This window comes from Spizellomyces punctatus (assembly GCF_000182565.1).
Source record: "Spizellomyces punctatus DAOM BR117 chromosome Unknown supercont1.15, whole genome shotgun sequence".
Taxonomy (NCBI): domain Eukaryota; kingdom Fungi; phylum Chytridiomycota; class Chytridiomycetes; order Spizellomycetales; family Spizellomycetaceae; genus Spizellomyces; species Spizellomyces punctatus.
This window is the reverse complement of record NW_015971551.1, coordinates 404,674-420,669: the sequence shown is the minus strand read 5'-3', so window position 1 is coordinate 420,669 and position 15,996 is coordinate 404,674. Positions and strand designations below refer to the sequence as shown.

Sequence of the window (15,996 nt, the reverse complement as noted above, 5' to 3'; positions counted from 1 at the left end):
CCGTAGTTGCCAAAGAGCCGGAGAGGGAAAGCCTGGTACAATCCTTGTCTCATGGCGCATTGAGGTGCGCATAAGGAACATCGTACACTATCTCATAACCCGAGCAAGGACCTTCGCGATAGCTGCTGAGCTTTTCATACGACTTTGCAAGAATTGGTCTTTCACCATAAATTGGTAGAGGTCAAGAACATTACTTGTCACCGTTCATCAGCGGGTAGTATTTTGTGATCCATTCTAGTCTCAAAGCCAAAACATGTTTGACAATTTCAAAATGTCAACCCAGTTTGCTGGCATTTGTACTTCGATCGTTTTACGTCAGCATTAGCACTTCATGTAAAACGCGGCAATGAGAGATCGCCGTTGCCGGAATTTGACATACTGATACGGCAGACCACAGTGTGCAGCAACAAGTGTCCAGACTACGTAGAAATGAGCAAAGATGCCGTAGAGGCAGAACCTATGCACCCTGAAGGACCACTGGGTCCGTCAGCTGCAGATGGGGAGTCTCCCTTGTCCTCTCAATGTCCTTCACCAGTTTCCAGTGAGGGGCCCTGTGTGGCAGAGCTTGCTCCCGCTCTGGGTCAGTTTCTTTCTATGGTGCCTTAAATTTATCTCTCATATCTGTGCTGACATGCTCGTCCTTGCTGCGTTCTAGACTCTGCAAGCGCTCTTTTGGCTCGTTCGGATAACCAAATGCAGCCGGATTTGATTGCCGAAACGCGGCGAAAATCCTTTCAGAAGCATAAAAATGTGGTATCACCGACGCAAGCTGGGGACAGTTTACGACGATACGGTGATGAAGGTGTGCATCTATTTTATTAAGAGTGCACCTCCACTCGCACCTTCCAACTTTGACATTCCCGGACGATGGCCGTCTCTTGAATCACCACAGTCCCGACGTCCAGCCGCTGGACACATCATAAAAAACACTTTTTTATTCTAAGCAGCGCCGGCAAACCTATTTACTCGAGGTATAGCGTCTTGCATTCCCAGCGTACCGAATAATCAAGGGTAACATTCTGGCAGATATGGGGACGAAGCCAAGCTTTCGAGCTTCATGGGACTAATTCAAGCAATATTGTCATTCTTTGCAAGTGATGATGACTCTATCAGGTTCTTATTACCTCGTATAGGTGTGTGGGCTTTTCAGAATGTTAATCTCTCCACGTATGTATTTCATATTCAGATGCTTGAATGCCGGTTCGCACAAATTCGTCTTTTCAATGAAAGGACCACTATACTTGGTTGCAGTTTCGTCGACCGGCGAATCCGAATTGCAGGTTAGCGACTGATACGAATGCCGTCCCTTTTGAAACACGCTAATCACCTAATGACGACTATCATTCCAATTGTTCACCAGTTGCGTCAACAATTGGAATGTCTTTACGCCCAGATCCTCTTCGTCTTGACCGGAGCTGCGCTGACCCGTATATTCGAAACGAGAGGGAATTACGATCTGCGAAACCTTTTATCAGGTGAACATCCTTTATCCTTTTCAACATTGCACGAGGTGCACAGCTGAATCTTATTCATAGGAACGGAGATGTTTTTGGACCATTTGTCTGGCGCGTTTCAAAGTGGGTCCGGTTACTTTCTGGGTGCCATTCCATGTCTTCGAATGTCGTCCCGGTTACGGCAGAAGATTGGAAACGTATTGGCCATAGGGACGCCCAAGGTAAATCGTCAATGCTACATCATGACAGTATTCTTCTTTAAGTTTGCTATGTAGTCTCTTGTGTTTGGGATTCTGATTGCCAGGGACAAGTTGGTCACCCTAGTCCGTCCTAAGCGGTACAGCCTTCATCCAACAGGTAGCATGACTTGTGAATTTTTTCTGATATTTCTCATCATGATGCCTGTTGAATTTAGACTTGCACCTTGTTATGAATATGATTTCGTCTTCATCCGGATTCCGTTCGGTGGAGACTTGGACTCCTGTTTGTTTCCCTCAATTTAACAACCGAGCTTTCCTCCATACCTATGTGTGCTTCCTTGGGACAGACCTCTGTTTGGTCCTCGCCTCGACGGATAAGGACGCTTTCTTTGAGATGTCGGAGTACAAACAGCAAATTTCCCAGGTAGAAGATACCGAAATATGAGTCCGAGGGTTCACAGTTTCACAAATCTGATTACAGGGACTGGAAACAACTGGGTGCGTGGAAGCCATTGACGACGCAATCAGAGCTGATCCGTACAGTATCGGTAAGGCAATGGTGCTTCTTGAGACCTTCAAAATAGGGTTAAGCATACCAATCTCGGTAATTACATTTCCAGTCGAGGTGGAAGTGCCAAGTTTGCGGCACTTCATCTATAAATCAACCACGCTCGTCCAGTACACAGAGCCATCACTGTCTGCCCCTTATACACGAAAAGAAGATAGACGACGGTAAGCTGACTATGCCGGGACCTCAGCCTTTGCAAGTTTTGACGAAAACCTCGCTACACAGACTATTGCGCGCATATCAGTACGCCTTAGAAAGAATGCATGCTCGCGAGAACCCGGCCAGAGTCATCTTCCATGCGACTCCTACTGAAGCCGTGATGTCCTATGTATGGATTAGTTCAAGTCGATTCGACGCTGGCTTATTGCTGACTGTTCCGCTGGTTTATCTCTAGTCAACTCCCACACACGAGATATACGCGTCTTTTAGCCCTTTAGTTTCTAAGGCTGCTGCAATGGAAGGTATCGCTGGACTCCAAAAGTGGATCAAGCGTGAGGAATCGTCCATTTTTGTACCCTCCGCCCCTGTTTTTTGGTAAGTGAATCCCTCAGGCAAAGTCAACATTATATATAGAAGTTGCTATATGAGATATTGTTCGATTGCTAATGACATCCATCATGCACTTTCCAGAGTATTATGCGCCCATCTTCAGAATATCCTTGTTCTCAATAGTATACGTGCCATCCTTAACCTCTACCGTTATACCTTCACCTCCACCAACGGCCCAGCGACGCATGGCACGGGCACAACTACCAACTGGAGTCGACAGACCAGTCCATCTCCCGAAGGCACCTCCCAGTATCGGAGCCACCATGTCTTCAGCAAAACGGCTACCTCTTCGCTCCTCTTCCAATACCAAGAATCCCGGGCGAAATATTGAACATTTGGCGAAATTCATGGATTTCAGGCCGTTTTCAATTTCTCCCTTGGTGCGGGGATAGAGTAGCCAGCTGCTGGCGTTAGCACCACCACTGCTAGTGTAGAGGAAGTGGAGGGGGGTAGTTGGATTTGCGGATTTGAATAATTTTGCGGCGTTGAGGACATAGTCGCGATCTATCTTTTGGAATGCTTCCTGCAAGAAGGAGCTGTCAGACACTGAATAGTGTATGACTACCGATCATTTTTAACATACAGCAGAGCCGGCTTGCGCTCGTGTTGTTCCAAACGTGCAGAACATGACACTGCATAAACTGGTTGGTGAGACCAACGCGCAACAAGAGACATCTGACGACACTTACTCATGGCCAGCAAAGACGCTTTCCTCAAGGTTCTCAAAGTCCACCTTCTTCTGAGTCTTTATGCGCAGTGTGACGTGTCCAGATAATCAGATATACGCAGCAACAGCCTTCTTACCAGTTTCTCGCTATGAGGACCTTCATATTCTACCTCTCGACGCAGCAGTAGTGTAACCTTCTCAAACGCATCCGCTTCCATAACCTCTCGAACTAGTGCTTTGCCCACAGCCCCAGTTGCACCCATAATAATGGCGGCATGTTTACCAGCCTTGAAGGCTGTGGTTGCAGCAGCGTCTGCAGCTGACAAGGCGGCTGTTGCAGAGGCCACTACTTTGGTCGTGGAGGACATGCTGCTGTTAATCCGTCCTATTGCAAAATGACTTGTCGAAGGAAAGCGGTGGGCGGACTCGACGGTGTTGTGATATGACGCGTCATCAATGACTCATCTGGTCGTGATGTCTTTTCCAACCGTCGTGACAACTTGCGCCTTGGAGATTTTATCGGAAGCCATCTCGCCTTTGAGGTGCTGCTCAATTTCACTCTTACTTGCATCTTCCTACTTTGGCTACGCAAAGGTAAGCTGGACAAACAATATGTACCGTGTCCGTTGTTGCTAGAACGACATGGCTGATTGGACTGATGGTTTTAAGATCTCACCATGAAATTGACAATCAAAACACTCGCCCAAAAATCTTTCCACATCGAAGCAGAGCCGACGGATAAGGTATGTTATGGATAAAGGAACTTGTTGCGAGGTCAATACCGCCTCTGCAATGGCGTTGATACATAACAGTCTCTGTTGGACAGTTCAGACGGCTCAGTATTATGCTTTTTCCTACTTGCTAGATCTCGGAAGTGAAAAAGAGAATTGAAGAGTCGCAAGGGTTTGAGGTTTCTCAGCAAAAGTTGATCTATTCTGGTAGGCAGCATGATCTGCAGTAGTGCAGTCGAGTGAACGTGGTCGTCTCATTCGCCCCCATAATAGGCAAGATTCTTGAGGACTCTAAGACCGTGGAAGAATGTAAGATTGAAGAAAAGGGTTTCTTGGTAGTGATGACCGGCAAGGTATTTAGGCCAGCCATTGGAAAGGTGGAAAGTCCGGTTATTGACCTATTGCAATGTATAGCCTAAAGCTGCGGCCCCATCAACTCCTGCGCCGGCGGCAGCGCCAGCTGCTCCATCTGCCCCAATTGCCTCGACAGCTCCGACAGTGCCAAGTACGCCAGCCACACCGACTCCCGCGTCTGCTGCCAGTGACACAACCACCACAGCTGTTCCAGTGGAGGGCGGCTCGTTTGACGCGTCAACGTTAGGTGGGTTTATAGGATATACTACTTATGCTGACTCTTTACGGCATGTTCTTATTTCGGGCACCAGCTACCGGTAGTGCATATGGAAGTGCTGTACAAAACTTGGTGGAAATGGGCTTCGAGCGGGATCAAGTTGTGAGAGCTATGCGTGCAGCGTTTAACAACCCTGACAGAGCTGCTGAATATTTGATGACTGTACGTATTGGTTGGACCATCATGGCCATGGCCTTGTTTGGATTGTGTTAATGAAGTCTGTAGGGTATTCCCGAACACGTTACGCGAGATCTAGCTCCGCAACCCCCTGCGCCTAGTGCAGGTGCCGCACCAGCCGTCCCTGCCCCCGCCGCCGCTGATCCACTTGCATCTCAGCCTGCTACCACTGCTGCAACTACTGGCGGAACAGGTACGACCTTTCATATGCTGCATTTGCCACTAATTGATCTAAAAGGACGGTAATAGGGCAACAGGGCGGTCAGTTTATCAATTTGTTCGAAGCTGCCGCGCAAGCTACTCAGCAAGGACCTGGGGGTGCAGCTGCCGCTGGAGCTGGAGGACTCAACCTTGGCGATGCTCAAAATCAGTTGGCTTTCCTACGCAATTCTCCCCAGTTTCAGCAACTCCGCCAGCTAGTACAAACACAGCCTCAACTGATACAACCACTATTACAACAGCTTGCTCAGAGTAACCCGCAGATGATGCAAGTACGTGACATTAAAGCGCTTCTTGGAGGACTGGTAACGCATTACTAAGTACAAGCTCTGCAGTTAATCGCACAGAATCAAGACCAATTCTTTCAACTCCTCGGTGAAGCCGGTGAAGGGGGTGCCGAGGGAGGGCCTGGGCCGCAATACATCTCTGTAACGCCTGAGGAGGAAGCTGCTATCAATCGGGTTGGTAGTGACCTATTCCACTCACAGGGTATCCACTCGACTCTTGCTTATCGTACAATATCAGTTGGTTGCATTAGGCTTTGACCGAGCGCTTGCTATCGAGGCATTTTTTGCCTGCGATAAGAACGAAGAATTGGCAGCAAACTACTTGTTTGATCATGGGCAGGGTGACGATTGGCAGTAGGAGCATCGGTAATTGGGGGTTTGCCTTTTGACAATCTGTCTGAATGGCATGGTTTGCGGGATCCTATATCCATTGGTTCATGTGCGATACCACCAGTGCTACCAAGCCAAATACTTAAGTCCCATATGTCAGCACAAATCTGTCTGAGGGAATTTCGCATGTGACTGCAGTGTGGCATTTGATCAGTGTTTTAAAAATTTACAGAGAAAGCATAATACATTTTGGTCCTCGAAATAGGGTACGATTAGTAAGCTCCAATAATTGCCTTATATGTGTGTGCTTCACCTCTATGCCTTGGTCCCGCACCCGAGCAGCCCGCCCAATGCCTTACGCAAACCTTCGCACTCTGTTACAATACGTTTCGTTGTACACGCATAGGCATGCACATACAACGCAGACACAGATGAGAATCGCCGGTTGCCCATCACAGTTTTTAACCGTTCCTGTAAGCGTTCGCGGGCAGGTACAACTTGAGGGAAATGGACGGGAAGGGGTGCTGCCATTTCCAGACAGGATGCGAGTATGTGAAAGGCCGCTACGAGAGCAGCTACGAGGTTTCGTCGTTCTTCCGCAACTGACCATAGGACGTTTGCCAGTTCATCATCCATTTCCGCCTTTAAAGAGTCCCGCATCGCTGCCAAAATATCAATCAGTGCTTGTAGCCGATCTGCAACCTCGCAAAAGGTCCCGCTGTCATACGGTCGATCCAAATCGGGCTCAGATGCTGCAATCGTCATGCTGAGGCGGGTTGCAGTCAAACGAGATTGCGCCTTCGAGAGGAAATGCTCAATCTCCGTGTTTATGTTGACCTTGCCGCTGCCACTCGACGGAGTGGGAGGAGTAAGGAGTCCTCCTACTTGTGTGGCATAGAGAGCCGCCACGTCACGCATTATCGCCGCAACTCCGAATCGCACATCACGACGGGCGAGGCGCGGAAACAGTACCCACGTAACTATTAACGCGACGGCGGAGCCGCCAAATATAGTAACTGTCCGGGCAATTGCGAGGTGCAATATGGATTCGGGAACTCCTCTTGGTTCAAAAGGCATCACTATGATGGTGCAGTACGTGATGAGGAGAACAAGGCCCGCGTAGCGCCGACTGGTGAAAAGAGCGATGTAAAAGCCAATGATGGTAATCGGTAGCATCATTGCACAGATCACTACAAGTTCATTTGGGTTGGTATTACCTTCGACTATAGAAACTAGAGCTCGGACACATACCTCCTGCATTCAAATTGGCGATCACAAGCGATAGATATGCCCAGACTGCAGCGAAGACAGTTCTGAATATGCAAAAATCCTATGTTAGCCCACATTTTTGTTTTAATGAGATTGAAGCGGGACAGTCATTCAGCGTAAGCTTACCCCATCATTCTATAAACCGCGGTCGTCGAAGTAGCCCCGACAGTTGGATTCATGACGACAACTGTTGTGAACATAGCCCAATAACCCCGTTGGGTAATGTACCATGGCCGTGTGCTAGAGATAAAAGCCCAGACGCCGCAGAGAACGACAGCTACAACAGACTTCAAACCGAACCGCACGTTTGGGCTCTTCATCAACGTATGGAAGGTGTAAAGACCATCGACGAAAGCGGTGAAAGGGGATTTCCATTTACAACTCCCTATTATACGACAGCGTTGGTAAGGTCCTCATCACTTGCAAGCACGTAACAATGATTGCGCAACAAACCTTTTCTTTTCCCCTTCACCGTGGGCCTCAGACCATGTCGCGACATCCAACCGCTTCTTGGCCAAAAGACGCGACGACTGTTACCACATGTGCGATGGAGTCGATCAGCTTCTCGTAATTCGTCCAAAACAGATTTGGCAAACTCTCGTAAGCTCAATGCAAAAAAGCATACTGAATAAAACTCGTTCGTCCAATGCACATGCGAAGAAGTGGGTATCAAATCGTCATCGCCATCTGATCCTTCACGAGATGCAGTGGTCCTTAATGGTACCAGCTCAATCCGCTCTGATAGACTGCTGTTCCGAGATGTGTGTGCCGAAGGAAGCTGATTTGTTGAGTGAGCGAAACTTTGGTCGTCGGCAGTTCCTACATCCTTCGCATGATCGTGCGTCGGTGATTCTGCAGAGTATGTTCGTGGCGGTGGGGTAGGGGGTTTTTTAGCAGGGGGCTCAACGTTTGCCGCCGTCCTAGTATCAGTAGTCGTTCCAGGAGTACATTGCGAGAAGGCTAGCTTTTGTGCCTCGTCGTACTGCTCCAAAGACTTCTGCAAACGCTTGCGTGTAGCGCTAAGATCGTCCGAATGCCCTTCTTCACTCGCTCGTATCCACCAATGTTGAGCCTTTGGTCTGTACAAGATCTCCGGAGTCATCTCCAGAGCATCTAGACAACACTTCTTCAAGTCCCTTACATTCGGTGCTATACATGTCACGAAAGCCCGCAAAGAGGATATCACGGCATCACGACCACTGTTGGCTACATCCTTGCTTTCGATAACTTCTTGCATTCCAGCAATTCCAGATGCCATCCCACCCAAGTGCCGTACCATTAATCGCGTATAGTTTTCTAAATCTCGGAGCGAATGCGGCGCGTGATAACCATAGCCAAGCTCATGAGTTGCATCCTTGCGCGCATTATGAATTTCCGAGACGGCAGAGCGTGCGGCAGCAAGGTGTTGTGAGGTAGCCATAGCGGCAGACACGGATGACCGCCTCTGCAAATCCCGCGTACTTGCACGTCTCCTGGGTGTGGGTGGATCGATAAAGGCGGCAGGGAAGGAAAGGAACAGAGATACTTCCGAATCTAGGCAGGTGCGGACTTTATTGAATGAATCGAACATTGTTGACCTGTAAAGGACGCTGATTAAAAATCTGCCAAACCGAAGTCCTGGACTGAAAAGCTGCCATACTTCAGATGCTCATTGGCGAATTCAGGCCAGGGGAAGATATTCAGGACCAATGAAATTCCTGCCCCAATGCAATAACCTTTCAAGGCGGAAAGGATCGGTGCTGGCTGGTAGGAGGGCATATCAAATACTGCTGGAATGATGAGGACGGTGATAATACAACCGTTCATACAAAAGCTCTATAATGCATGCGGAATCGGATGTCAGATGACAGACAGCAGTGTTACCTAAGAGAATCATACGGGTTTACTTACTCGTAGATGTGGATATTTGGCGTTGATAGTCGTGGCACCAAACACGAATACCAAAATCGACCCTAGTCCCACTACCGCTTTTCCAAATCCTTGATTGTCGACTCCTGGATAATTTTGGAAGTAACTTCCCAATGCAGCCAGGGTTCCTAGCCCCCAGGCTACGCCAATAAAAGCGCCAGCAAGACCGGTTATGATCACCTCCAGCTGAGCACCCACAGTCCGCGCAGGATGCAAAAGGAGGAGGGCAATGGGCGCCATGACAGTCTCAGGTTCCAGTATTCGGATCCATGATGGTATGAGACCAAACAACATGGCAATATAGAACGCGGCGACACATTTGAAAAGCCTCTTCAAGTTCACAGGATTTTGAAGCACCGTCGAAACCTCTCTATAGTGCGGGGCGAAATAACCCCAAAAGAACGCCATTGCACTATAAACATGGGCGAGTCTAAGGCAGACCGAATGGGAAACTCTCAAATCCTAGCCGAGGGGGAAATTTACAGCTCCTATACTTGGATTTCCAGGATCTCGCTGAAGGATGGCGACATGGTCGGTGGGCAAGTTTTGATTCCCAAGTCGTATTACCAAAGATCCAGGAAATCTTTTGGTGATCGAGACGCGCTGCCAAGCCACATCGTAATCGAAGCGTCATCGGCTCGCCCTGCACCGCTTTTGACGGACTTTGGACGAGTTTGGAGCATCGTCTTTCGCAAAAACAATCCTTAATGAGTTGTCGGCTGCAGCCCAAACATCTGCGCTGGCTGCGTCCTCTCTGTATATTTGATTCGACCGTATCACACATCTCAAAACCGTTATATCCGTCGAGTACCTGTGGACCATCTTGGAGAAGATACTTTTATTCGCAACCAAGGGAACATATCTCTCACACTATGCCAAGCGAGGCTCATAGAAAGGGTGGGAAATCGTAATTGTCCTGTGTTATTAGGAGGTTTCCTAAGGGATCCAACACTTCGGTCAAGCAGAGATACATGAACAACTGAACAAGGCAAGAAAGCACACGGGTGCTCCTCTTCCAAACATGGTGGGAGATCAACCAGAAGGGGACGCTGGTGGGTTCTATGCGATTTAGGCAAACGCAACCTGCTCTTACCTTATTTGAATTGCAGCTGGCGTTGGTGTTGGAGTCGCCTTGCTGCTCGTTGATGTGATAAACGACATTGAATTTGAGGGCAACGAGTATATAGTCGAAGAAGCAAAGAAAATGGGACCCAAGATCAGGAATTTAATGAATAAATGTAGAGATTCTGGAATCCCGATTATCTACTGCAACGACAACTTTGGAAGGGTGAGCATTGAGTCAATCGCGGCAGACTTGACAAGAAAGTAACACATGGGTTCCTTATCGTCAGTGGCGGTCAAATCTGCAACAAATATATGAGCATGTTACCGAGAATAATACGCCAGGCAAAGCTGTTGCTGAAATGCTCAAACCCCGATCGGTAAGGTCCCTCCTTATCCTCGTGCATGATTCGATTAGCTTAAAGCATCTGCATGCAGGACGATTATTTCGTGCTGAAACCCAAGCATTCGGCTTTTTATGCTACAGCCCTCGATTCACTACTGACATATCTACGGGTGAGAGGAAACGTTTACAGCGAGATGGGCGGGCCAGGTTACTAAACTACCTCTGGAATACCATAGATAAAGACACTGATCATCGTGGGGATGGCAGGGAACGTTTGCATTCTATTTACCGCCAACGATGCGTACATGCGTGACTTTGCTACCTTTGTGCCAAAAGGTTGGTAGGCTTGTGCAGTGTTTCAACCGCTCCCACGCGACGGTGACTACATTTTGTATATCCTTGATAGATTGCATTGCTTCTACATCATCGGAAGAATCCGCGGCCGCCATTCTTCTCATGGAACGTGTTCTAAGGACAACTACCAGAAATTCAGATGAGCTCGATTTGGATCATATCCTGGAAGTACACAAAAAGCATGGATTGGCGAACGAAAACGACCTGCAAAAGTCCTCTGAAAACAACTCTTTCGCATCAAACCCATCAAGCAGCGACTAGGGTTGTATCTTCCACCATCTTATCATAGAGTTTTCGCCTCTTTTGCCCCACAGATCTGGGGCACAATTTGAAGCTTTATGTACAGTTAGCGTAGCAACGAGGCTTAGGATTGGAAGAGTAAACATCCACAGTCACCGTGATTAGATGATGAAAATGGCGGGGATGAATTGGTGCATTGTTGTTGAAAGCAGTAAGCACATGTTCTTTGCAGGGAAATTAATTGACCTTGGATGTGGCATGCCTCGCAACGAAAAACAGCGAGCTCTGCGGATGCTTTTGAAAATGTTAAGTTGCGTTGGGGAAACAATGTCTCTCCTCTCATTGGGCCTGTACATTATTAACATGTAAGAGTCATCGCGGTCAGTTCCGGAAGTATGAGGAGGCTAATCCTGGAGTCAAGATAGCTCGTGAAGAACCACAGTACGGAAATTTGGAGAGGGGAACAAAAAGGAAGCGTGGAGATTGAGCGAGACAGCTTTCAATACACTTCATTTGAACGAAGCGAACCATCAAAAACACTAAATCACCCATATATAGGCGAGAAGGGCCCGCATTTTCATCTTCCACAGGAAACCATGTATAAAGTATCAACTAGAACATCATCATCCTCCACCACCCTCGGGGTCATCCTTTTCAACTGTCGTAAGTACCGCGTGAGGGCTGACGCCCGCCTTTTCACATAAATCCCGTATTATTTCCTCATATTGAAGGTTGACACGCACGCTCTCCCGATAGTTCCATTTGAGATCCTCCAATTCCTCGAAAAAGGCAGGATCAAACGCAGCTAGCTCATCTAGCGGATGAATATTCTGTCAGACAAGAGCGATGGGTCAGGACAGAAGAAAGCCAGCCAACCTTTGAGCTCCGCGTTTTCCCTTTCGACTTGATCCAATCTATTTTGCAGGGCCGCCAGCTCTTCACTATCGCGTGGTAGAGCAGACGGTGAAGCGCCGCGGGTTGCATCCTCGCCACCCGGTTTGACGACATGTTGTCGTGATCGGGATGTCTCTGATGCTATCTGCTCTGTGAGCTTTGTTGCACGTACTCGCCACATTTCAAGCTACGGTCGGGGTCAATGGGTTGCGAAATCTACAACTGTCTCAAGATCAAAGCAACTAACCTCTCTGCTCAGTTTGCGATTCTCCGCAGCAAGATTAGTGGTTTCGTTGTTGTCTGTTTTGAGAAAACCTTCTATCATTCCATCTCGTTCAGCCAATTGCTTCGTCTATACAGAGAAGCGTCAGTAAATTTAAAATTAAAAAAACGTGGTTACTACTTGATGAAGAACCTCACCAATTCCTTTAGCCTTTCCACCAGCGCCTCAACGTCCATTTTCTCTTCCTCAGAGTGTTCATCTTCATTAATTCCAGGGGTGCCAAGTTTTATTCCACCTAAAGTCTTCCGAACTTGCATGAGCTCATCATGGAGTTTCTCTTTGGCCATCTCCAGTTCCTGTCCCCGAGCAAAGTGTTTGGTGGCTTTATCCCTTTCTTGACGAAGCTGACGGAGTAGCTTTGCATTCTCTTCTTCCACCCTGTATCCGTCAATGGAAAATGTCAGATGAGGGTCACCCGGTATATCAGGGAGTCCCGCCAAGTACCTTGCAATTCTTTTCATTTCGTCCGACACTGCTCTTGTTTCCTCTCCTTTCTGTCCGAGCTCCTTCTTTAGCCGCTTGATCTCCTTAACCGCTTCCATATACTTGCTCTGGCTTGCTCCATACTTTTTCACGCTTTCACAGTCTTTCCGTAGTCTTTCATTGCTCCGGGCGAGATGTTGTATGACTGCTACCAGCTCTTGAGGCGATCGCTCCAAAAACAGGTGAGGCGCACTCCGGAGTTTGGTGAGGGGTATGGTGAAGCCGGGTATTGTAGCCTGATTTTCAGCCACTTTTCGCTTTTCTTCGGCTTCTTTGATCTGGGATAGGTACTAATCGCATAGGGCATTAATATATGAAATTGGAGTCTTGATACGTGACACGGCTCAAACTGCCAATTCAAGGGAAGACACTTTACCTCTTCAAGTTCTTGTAACCTCCGCTCAAGGCGCATTCTTGCGTCGTTTGCTTCATCCCTCTCAAACCGGCATTCCAGCAAATCATTGTCGGTTTTGAGCTTCTCCGTTTCGAGCGCTTCGTATTTGTTCTATGCACCGGTTACGTTAGCTCTTTGGAGTGCCAGCCCTCAAAAACTGCCCAGCATACCACAAAGTCCCGAATTCTGCTCTCCAGCACGCTGACAAGACTGGCTGTCTTTTCACCCATCTTTGCATCTGGATTAATCCCACCTGGTTCGGGCGACCGTGAGAAGGCGCCTCTGCTCCTGCGTAGTTGGTCGTTAAGTTCTTCCAGAGTTTGAAGGCGCTCTCGGAGTTGTCGGGCCTCATGTCGCGCTTGTTCTGTTTCCTTGGTTGGCTGTAAGACTGCGCGCTGAAACACCCCAAGACGGTCAGCAGCAGACCTCACCGCCACAGCAATTACATGTGCAAAACTCTTACCTTCTTCCACTGCTCGATTGCCGTTTCCAGCTCATATATTTGTTGCCGCGATTTCTCTAGCTCATCGAGGTGCCTTCGGTGTTCTAGTGCTTGCTCCTCACCTTGAAGTTCCTCAGAGATGCCCTCACCATATGCTTGACCCTTCGGCAGTTGCCGCGCGACTGCTAATTGCGCGGAAGCAGCTTGCAGCTTATGCTGCAGTCGGCTGCGCTCACGTTCGGTCCGAGCAAGGGATTCACGTAAGCTAGATATTGTGCGTGAGGCCTCTTCTAACTCTTTGATTTTATTAGAAAGCTTTTCCTTGAGTGTTTCCAAGCGTTTCTGGTATTTTTTCTCCATCTCCCATCTCTCCTTTGCAATGTCAGTAATTTTGTCTTCTTCAGCTCTGAGAGCCTGGGCGGCTCGAGGCTGGTGATCGCGGATTCTTCCAAGAGTCCCTTCTTCTGAAGTTTGATGCTTGTGAGGATCCTTATTACGTGCTTCACTGATCTTGCTGTTTGTCATCTGCAATTTGCGCTCCTTCAGATTTCCTTGCAGCTTGCGTATTTCTGTCGCCTGGTTTGCTATCACAGTATCACGTCTGCTAACTTCCTCCTTTAGCTTCTGTATAGACTTTTCAAGTTGTTCTTCGGTCCGTTCCCCAGCATTTGCTTTGTTGATCCTTTGCCCTTTACCCTCAAGCTCCGCAATCTGGTCACTCAACTCCCTCGTACGCTGTTGTACCAACTCCTCCACGTCCGCTCGCCCGTGGCTCTCTTCGATTTTCATTTTCGCAGCTTCTTCCGCTGTCTGCATCATTGATTGTTTGAGCTCTTGAATGACTTTAATCAGGTTAGCTTGCTTGGCATCTTTCTTTTCTAACTCCTGCCGCAACTGATTGACAAGGTTGACCATTTTCTTGGAGGGAGGCTCTTCAGCTTTCAGCTGCGCTTCTTTCAGCTCCAAACGTATGTTGCTCAACTCCAGCATCTTTCCATCTATCTGGTTCTGCTTTTCGTCAAGCTCTGCAGTCAACAAGTGAATCTTCTCCTGCAGGTCACTACGTGTCGCCTCGGCCACTTCCTCAATTCCCTTCATCCGCAGTTGCAAACCTAAAAGTTCCTGTTCCTTGGCAGCTAGCATCTTCTCCCATTCTTCAATGGCTCCACTGTCAGCCTCTGGTTCACGGTTTGCTGTACTTTGGGAATGCTCGTGAGGTCGCCGAATCCTTTCCAATTGCCTGTCACTTAATGCATTGATTGTATCCGTACGCTCTTGCAAGGCGGTTTTGTACTCCTCCTTATGGGACATCATTTCCCCGCGCACATCTTTCAGCATTTTGCGATACTTTTCTACAAGCTCATCTTTAGCGGACAATTGTCTCTGCAGCGACGCAACAGTTTCTTTGGCCACTCGAATTGCCTCGCCCTCCCGATCCCGCACCTGGTCGAAGGTAGAAACTCCTTCCTTGGCGGTGATGATGTTATGAGCGGTGTTCGTTTCGTGTATTTGCTTTGTTGTGACTTCGAGACGCAAATGCGTCAAGTCTGATTTACTTTTATACAGCTCGTCCACATTAGTTTGCAGCTGGGTTTCCAGTGTTCTGACCTTGCCCTCCAGGGTGGATATCTTGATCTCCTGCGCCGTGACAAGTCTCCCTCGCTCAACTAGCAAACGCAGGGCTGTCTCCAATTGTTGACCGACCGGGAGACTGCGATCTGGGACTACATCTTTGAATTCTGTAGCAGTTGCTGCTTGAAAGATGCGGTCACGCTCCTCTTCATAGTTGCAGATAGTTGCTTCAAGGTCTCCCTGTCGTTTTTCCCACTCCAGCTGTCGTGCGTCGAATTCACTTTGTAATGATACATACTCTTCCTCCAGTTGGGCCAAACGAACAACATTGTCACGCAGTTCCCTTTTAGTGGCGTGATAAGCTTCCCGCTCACGAGCAATATCCCGCTGCAACCGCAGATCTGCCAGCTGCAAGGCTGCCATTTTGCTGTGCCATGCTGCAATACGTTCGGTACTTGCAGAATGGTTTCGAAGAGCTTCCAAAAGTTCTTCCTGCGATTCCAACTTCAATTTGGTTTCAGCTAGGTTATCATCAAGAGCTCGTTTTTGGTCCAGCAACGTCTGAAGATTTTTATCCACTTCGGTTTTGCGAGCCTCCAAAATACGCGTACGCTCGCATGCGCGCTCATATTTATCCAGATAAACCGCGCCAGCAAGTTTTGCTCGCAAATCGCTAGCACTCTTTTGAAGTAGTCTCATACTGCTCTTTTGGTCTAGTCGCAACTGGAAAATGATATTGTCGCGCTCATCGATGCTCTTCTCCAGCTGATAATAAAACATCTAGGTTAAAAAGTAGTGAGGCTTACTCGAGACTGCAGGTTTGCACCTACCTGCACCACTGTGCTTTCTAGTCTCAGCGCATTTGCATGAGCCGCTTCCAACTTCGCACAATGTCGCTTCGCTCATTTGCAATGTCAATATATGCTGATGCAATTT

At 48.2% G+C, this 15,996-nt stretch overlaps 6 protein-coding genes across 6 annotated transcripts in view; 3 read left to right on the top strand and 3 right to left on the bottom strand.

The window, feature by feature from the left end:
- The first annotated feature begins 339 nt into the window (after window positions 1–339).
- On the top strand, window positions 340–3,009 carry SPPG_07355 (uncharacterized protein). The gene is made up of 14 exons (XM_016755517.1): window positions 340–580; window positions 656–802; window positions 893–971; window positions 1,027–1,113; window positions 1,187–1,280; window positions 1,361–1,475; window positions 1,536–1,675; window positions 1,730–1,811; window positions 1,870–2,078; window positions 2,136–2,202; window positions 2,275–2,386; window positions 2,448–2,550; window positions 2,617–2,756; window positions 2,853–3,009. Coding segments are annotated over exons 1-14 (1,527 nt in total). The 5' UTR covers window positions 340–429; the 3' UTR covers window positions 2,854–3,009.
- On the bottom strand, window positions 2,741–3,865 carry SPPG_07354 (uncharacterized protein). Its single transcript, XM_016755516.1, has 4 exons — window positions 3,576–3,865; window positions 3,461–3,516; window positions 3,355–3,403; window positions 2,741–3,294 (listed from the first exon to the last, which is right to left on the bottom strand). The coding sequence occupies exons 1-4, from the start codon at window positions 3,804–3,806 to the stop codon at window positions 2,857–2,859; spliced, it is 774 nt and encodes a 257-aa protein (XP_016605471.1). The 5' UTR covers window positions 3,807–3,865; the 3' UTR covers window positions 2,741–2,856.
- Window positions 3,866–3,934: 69 nt separating this feature from the next.
- SPPG_07353 (UV excision repair protein Rad23) lies at window positions 3,935–6,162 on the top strand. Its single transcript, XM_016755515.1, has 10 exons — window positions 3,935–4,032; window positions 4,108–4,181; window positions 4,304–4,376; window positions 4,443–4,522; window positions 4,584–4,770; window positions 4,835–4,962; window positions 5,026–5,170; window positions 5,227–5,468; window positions 5,532–5,657; window positions 5,722–6,162. Exons 2-10 carry the CDS (start codon window positions 4,116–4,118, stop codon window positions 5,839–5,841), a joined length of 1,167 nt encoding a protein of 388 aa, XP_016605470.1. The 5' UTR covers window positions 3,935–4,032; window positions 4,108–4,115; the 3' UTR covers window positions 5,842–6,162.
- SPPG_07352 (uncharacterized protein) lies at window positions 6,007–9,541 on the bottom strand. Its single transcript, XM_016755514.1, has 6 exons — window positions 8,973–9,541; window positions 8,722–8,897; window positions 7,536–8,659; window positions 7,209–7,467; window positions 7,065–7,126; window positions 6,007–7,003 (listed from the first exon to the last, which is right to left on the bottom strand). The coding sequence occupies exons 1-6, from the start codon at window positions 9,396–9,398 to the stop codon at window positions 6,129–6,131; spliced, it is 2,922 nt and encodes a 973-aa protein (XP_016605469.1). The 5' UTR covers window positions 9,399–9,541; the 3' UTR covers window positions 6,007–6,128.
- An 85-nt stretch (window positions 9,542–9,626) lies between these two features.
- Window positions 9,627–11,530, top strand: SPPG_07351 (uncharacterized protein). Its single transcript, XM_016755513.1, has 8 exons — window positions 9,627–9,887; window positions 9,956–10,042; window positions 10,100–10,278; window positions 10,343–10,432; window positions 10,491–10,568; window positions 10,635–10,734; window positions 10,805–11,357; window positions 11,414–11,530. The coding sequence occupies exons 1-7, from the start codon at window positions 9,698–9,700 to the stop codon at window positions 11,011–11,013; spliced, it is 933 nt and encodes a 310-aa protein (XP_016605468.1). The 5' UTR covers window positions 9,627–9,697; the 3' UTR covers window positions 11,014–11,357; window positions 11,414–11,530.
- SPPG_09464 (uncharacterized protein) overlaps window positions 11,446–15,996 on the bottom strand; it is a 9,716-nt gene continuing 5,165 nt past the window's right edge. Inside the window, exons 15-23 of the mRNA XM_016757630.1 lie at window positions 15,891–15,941; window positions 13,510–15,825; window positions 13,217–13,441; window positions 13,029–13,157; window positions 12,614–12,942; window positions 12,307–12,547; window positions 12,134–12,238; window positions 11,869–12,073; window positions 11,446–11,806 (exon numbers count right to left, since the gene is read on the bottom strand). Coding sequence (XP_016605467.1) covers window positions 11,616–11,806; window positions 11,869–12,073; window positions 12,134–12,238; window positions 12,307–12,547; window positions 12,614–12,942; window positions 13,029–13,157; window positions 13,217–13,441; window positions 13,510–15,825; window positions 15,891–15,941 — 3,792 coding nt within the window. The 3' untranslated portion in view covers window positions 11,446–11,615. The remainder of the gene's footprint in view (window positions 11,807–11,868; window positions 12,074–12,133; window positions 12,239–12,306; window positions 12,548–12,613; window positions 12,943–13,028; window positions 13,158–13,216; window positions 13,442–13,509; window positions 15,826–15,890; window positions 15,942–15,996) is intronic.

Coding starts and splice junctions, on each gene's coding strand:
- SPPG_07355 (XM_016755517.1), top strand. CDS start 430: ATGAGCAAAGATGCCGTAGAGGCAGAACCTATGCACCCTGAAGGACCA. Junction 1,812..1,869: donor GTACAGCCTTCATCCAACAG/GTAGCATGACTT, acceptor TGTTGAATTTAG/ACTTGCACCTTGTTATGAAT. Junction 2,387..2,447: donor CGAAAAGAAGATAGACGACG/GTAAGCTGACTA, acceptor CTCGCTACACAG/ACTATTGCGCGCATATCAGT.
- SPPG_07354 (XM_016755516.1), bottom strand. CDS start 3,806: ATGTCCTCCACGACCAAAGTAGTGGCCTCTGCAACAGCCGCCTTGTCA. Junction 3,517..3,575: donor GTCCTCATAGCGAGAAACTG/GTAAGAAGGCTG, acceptor CTGCGCATAAAG/ACTCAGAAGAAGGTGGACTT. Junction 3,295..3,354: donor GAGCGCAAGCCGGCTCTGCT/GTATGTTAAAAA, acceptor TCCTTCTTGCAG/GAAGCATTCCAAAAGATAGA.
- SPPG_07353 (XM_016755515.1), top strand. CDS start 4,116: ATGAAATTGACAATCAAAACACTCGCCCAAAAATCTTTCCACATCGAA. Junction 4,523..4,583: donor TGGTAGTGATGACCGGCAAG/GTATTTAGGCCA, acceptor TGCAATGTATAG/CCTAAAGCTGCGGCCCCATC. Junction 5,658..5,721: donor AGGAAGCTGCTATCAATCGG/GTTGGTAGTGAC, acceptor GTACAATATCAG/TTGGTTGCATTAGGCTTTGA.
- SPPG_07352 (XM_016755514.1), bottom strand. CDS start 9,398: ATGGCGTTCTTTTGGGGTTATTTCGCCCCGCACTATAGAGAGGTTTCG. Junction 7,127..7,208: donor GCGGTTTATAGAATGATGGG/GTAAGCTTACGC, acceptor TTGCATATTCAG/AACTGTCTTCGCTGCAGTCT. Junction 7,004..7,064: donor CGCCAATTTGAATGCAGGAG/GTATGTGTCCGA, acceptor ATGAACTTGTAG/TGATCTGTGCAATGATGCTA.
- SPPG_07351 (XM_016755513.1), top strand. CDS start 9,698: ATGAGTTGTCGGCTGCAGCCCAAACATCTGCGCTGGCTGCGTCCTCTC. Junction 9,888..9,955: donor AAGCGAGGCTCATAGAAAGG/GTGGGAAATCGT, acceptor TCGGTCAAGCAG/AGATACATGAACAACTGAAC. Junction 10,569..10,634: donor CACTACTGACATATCTACGG/GTGAGAGGAAAC, acceptor GGAATACCATAG/ATAAAGACACTGATCATCGT.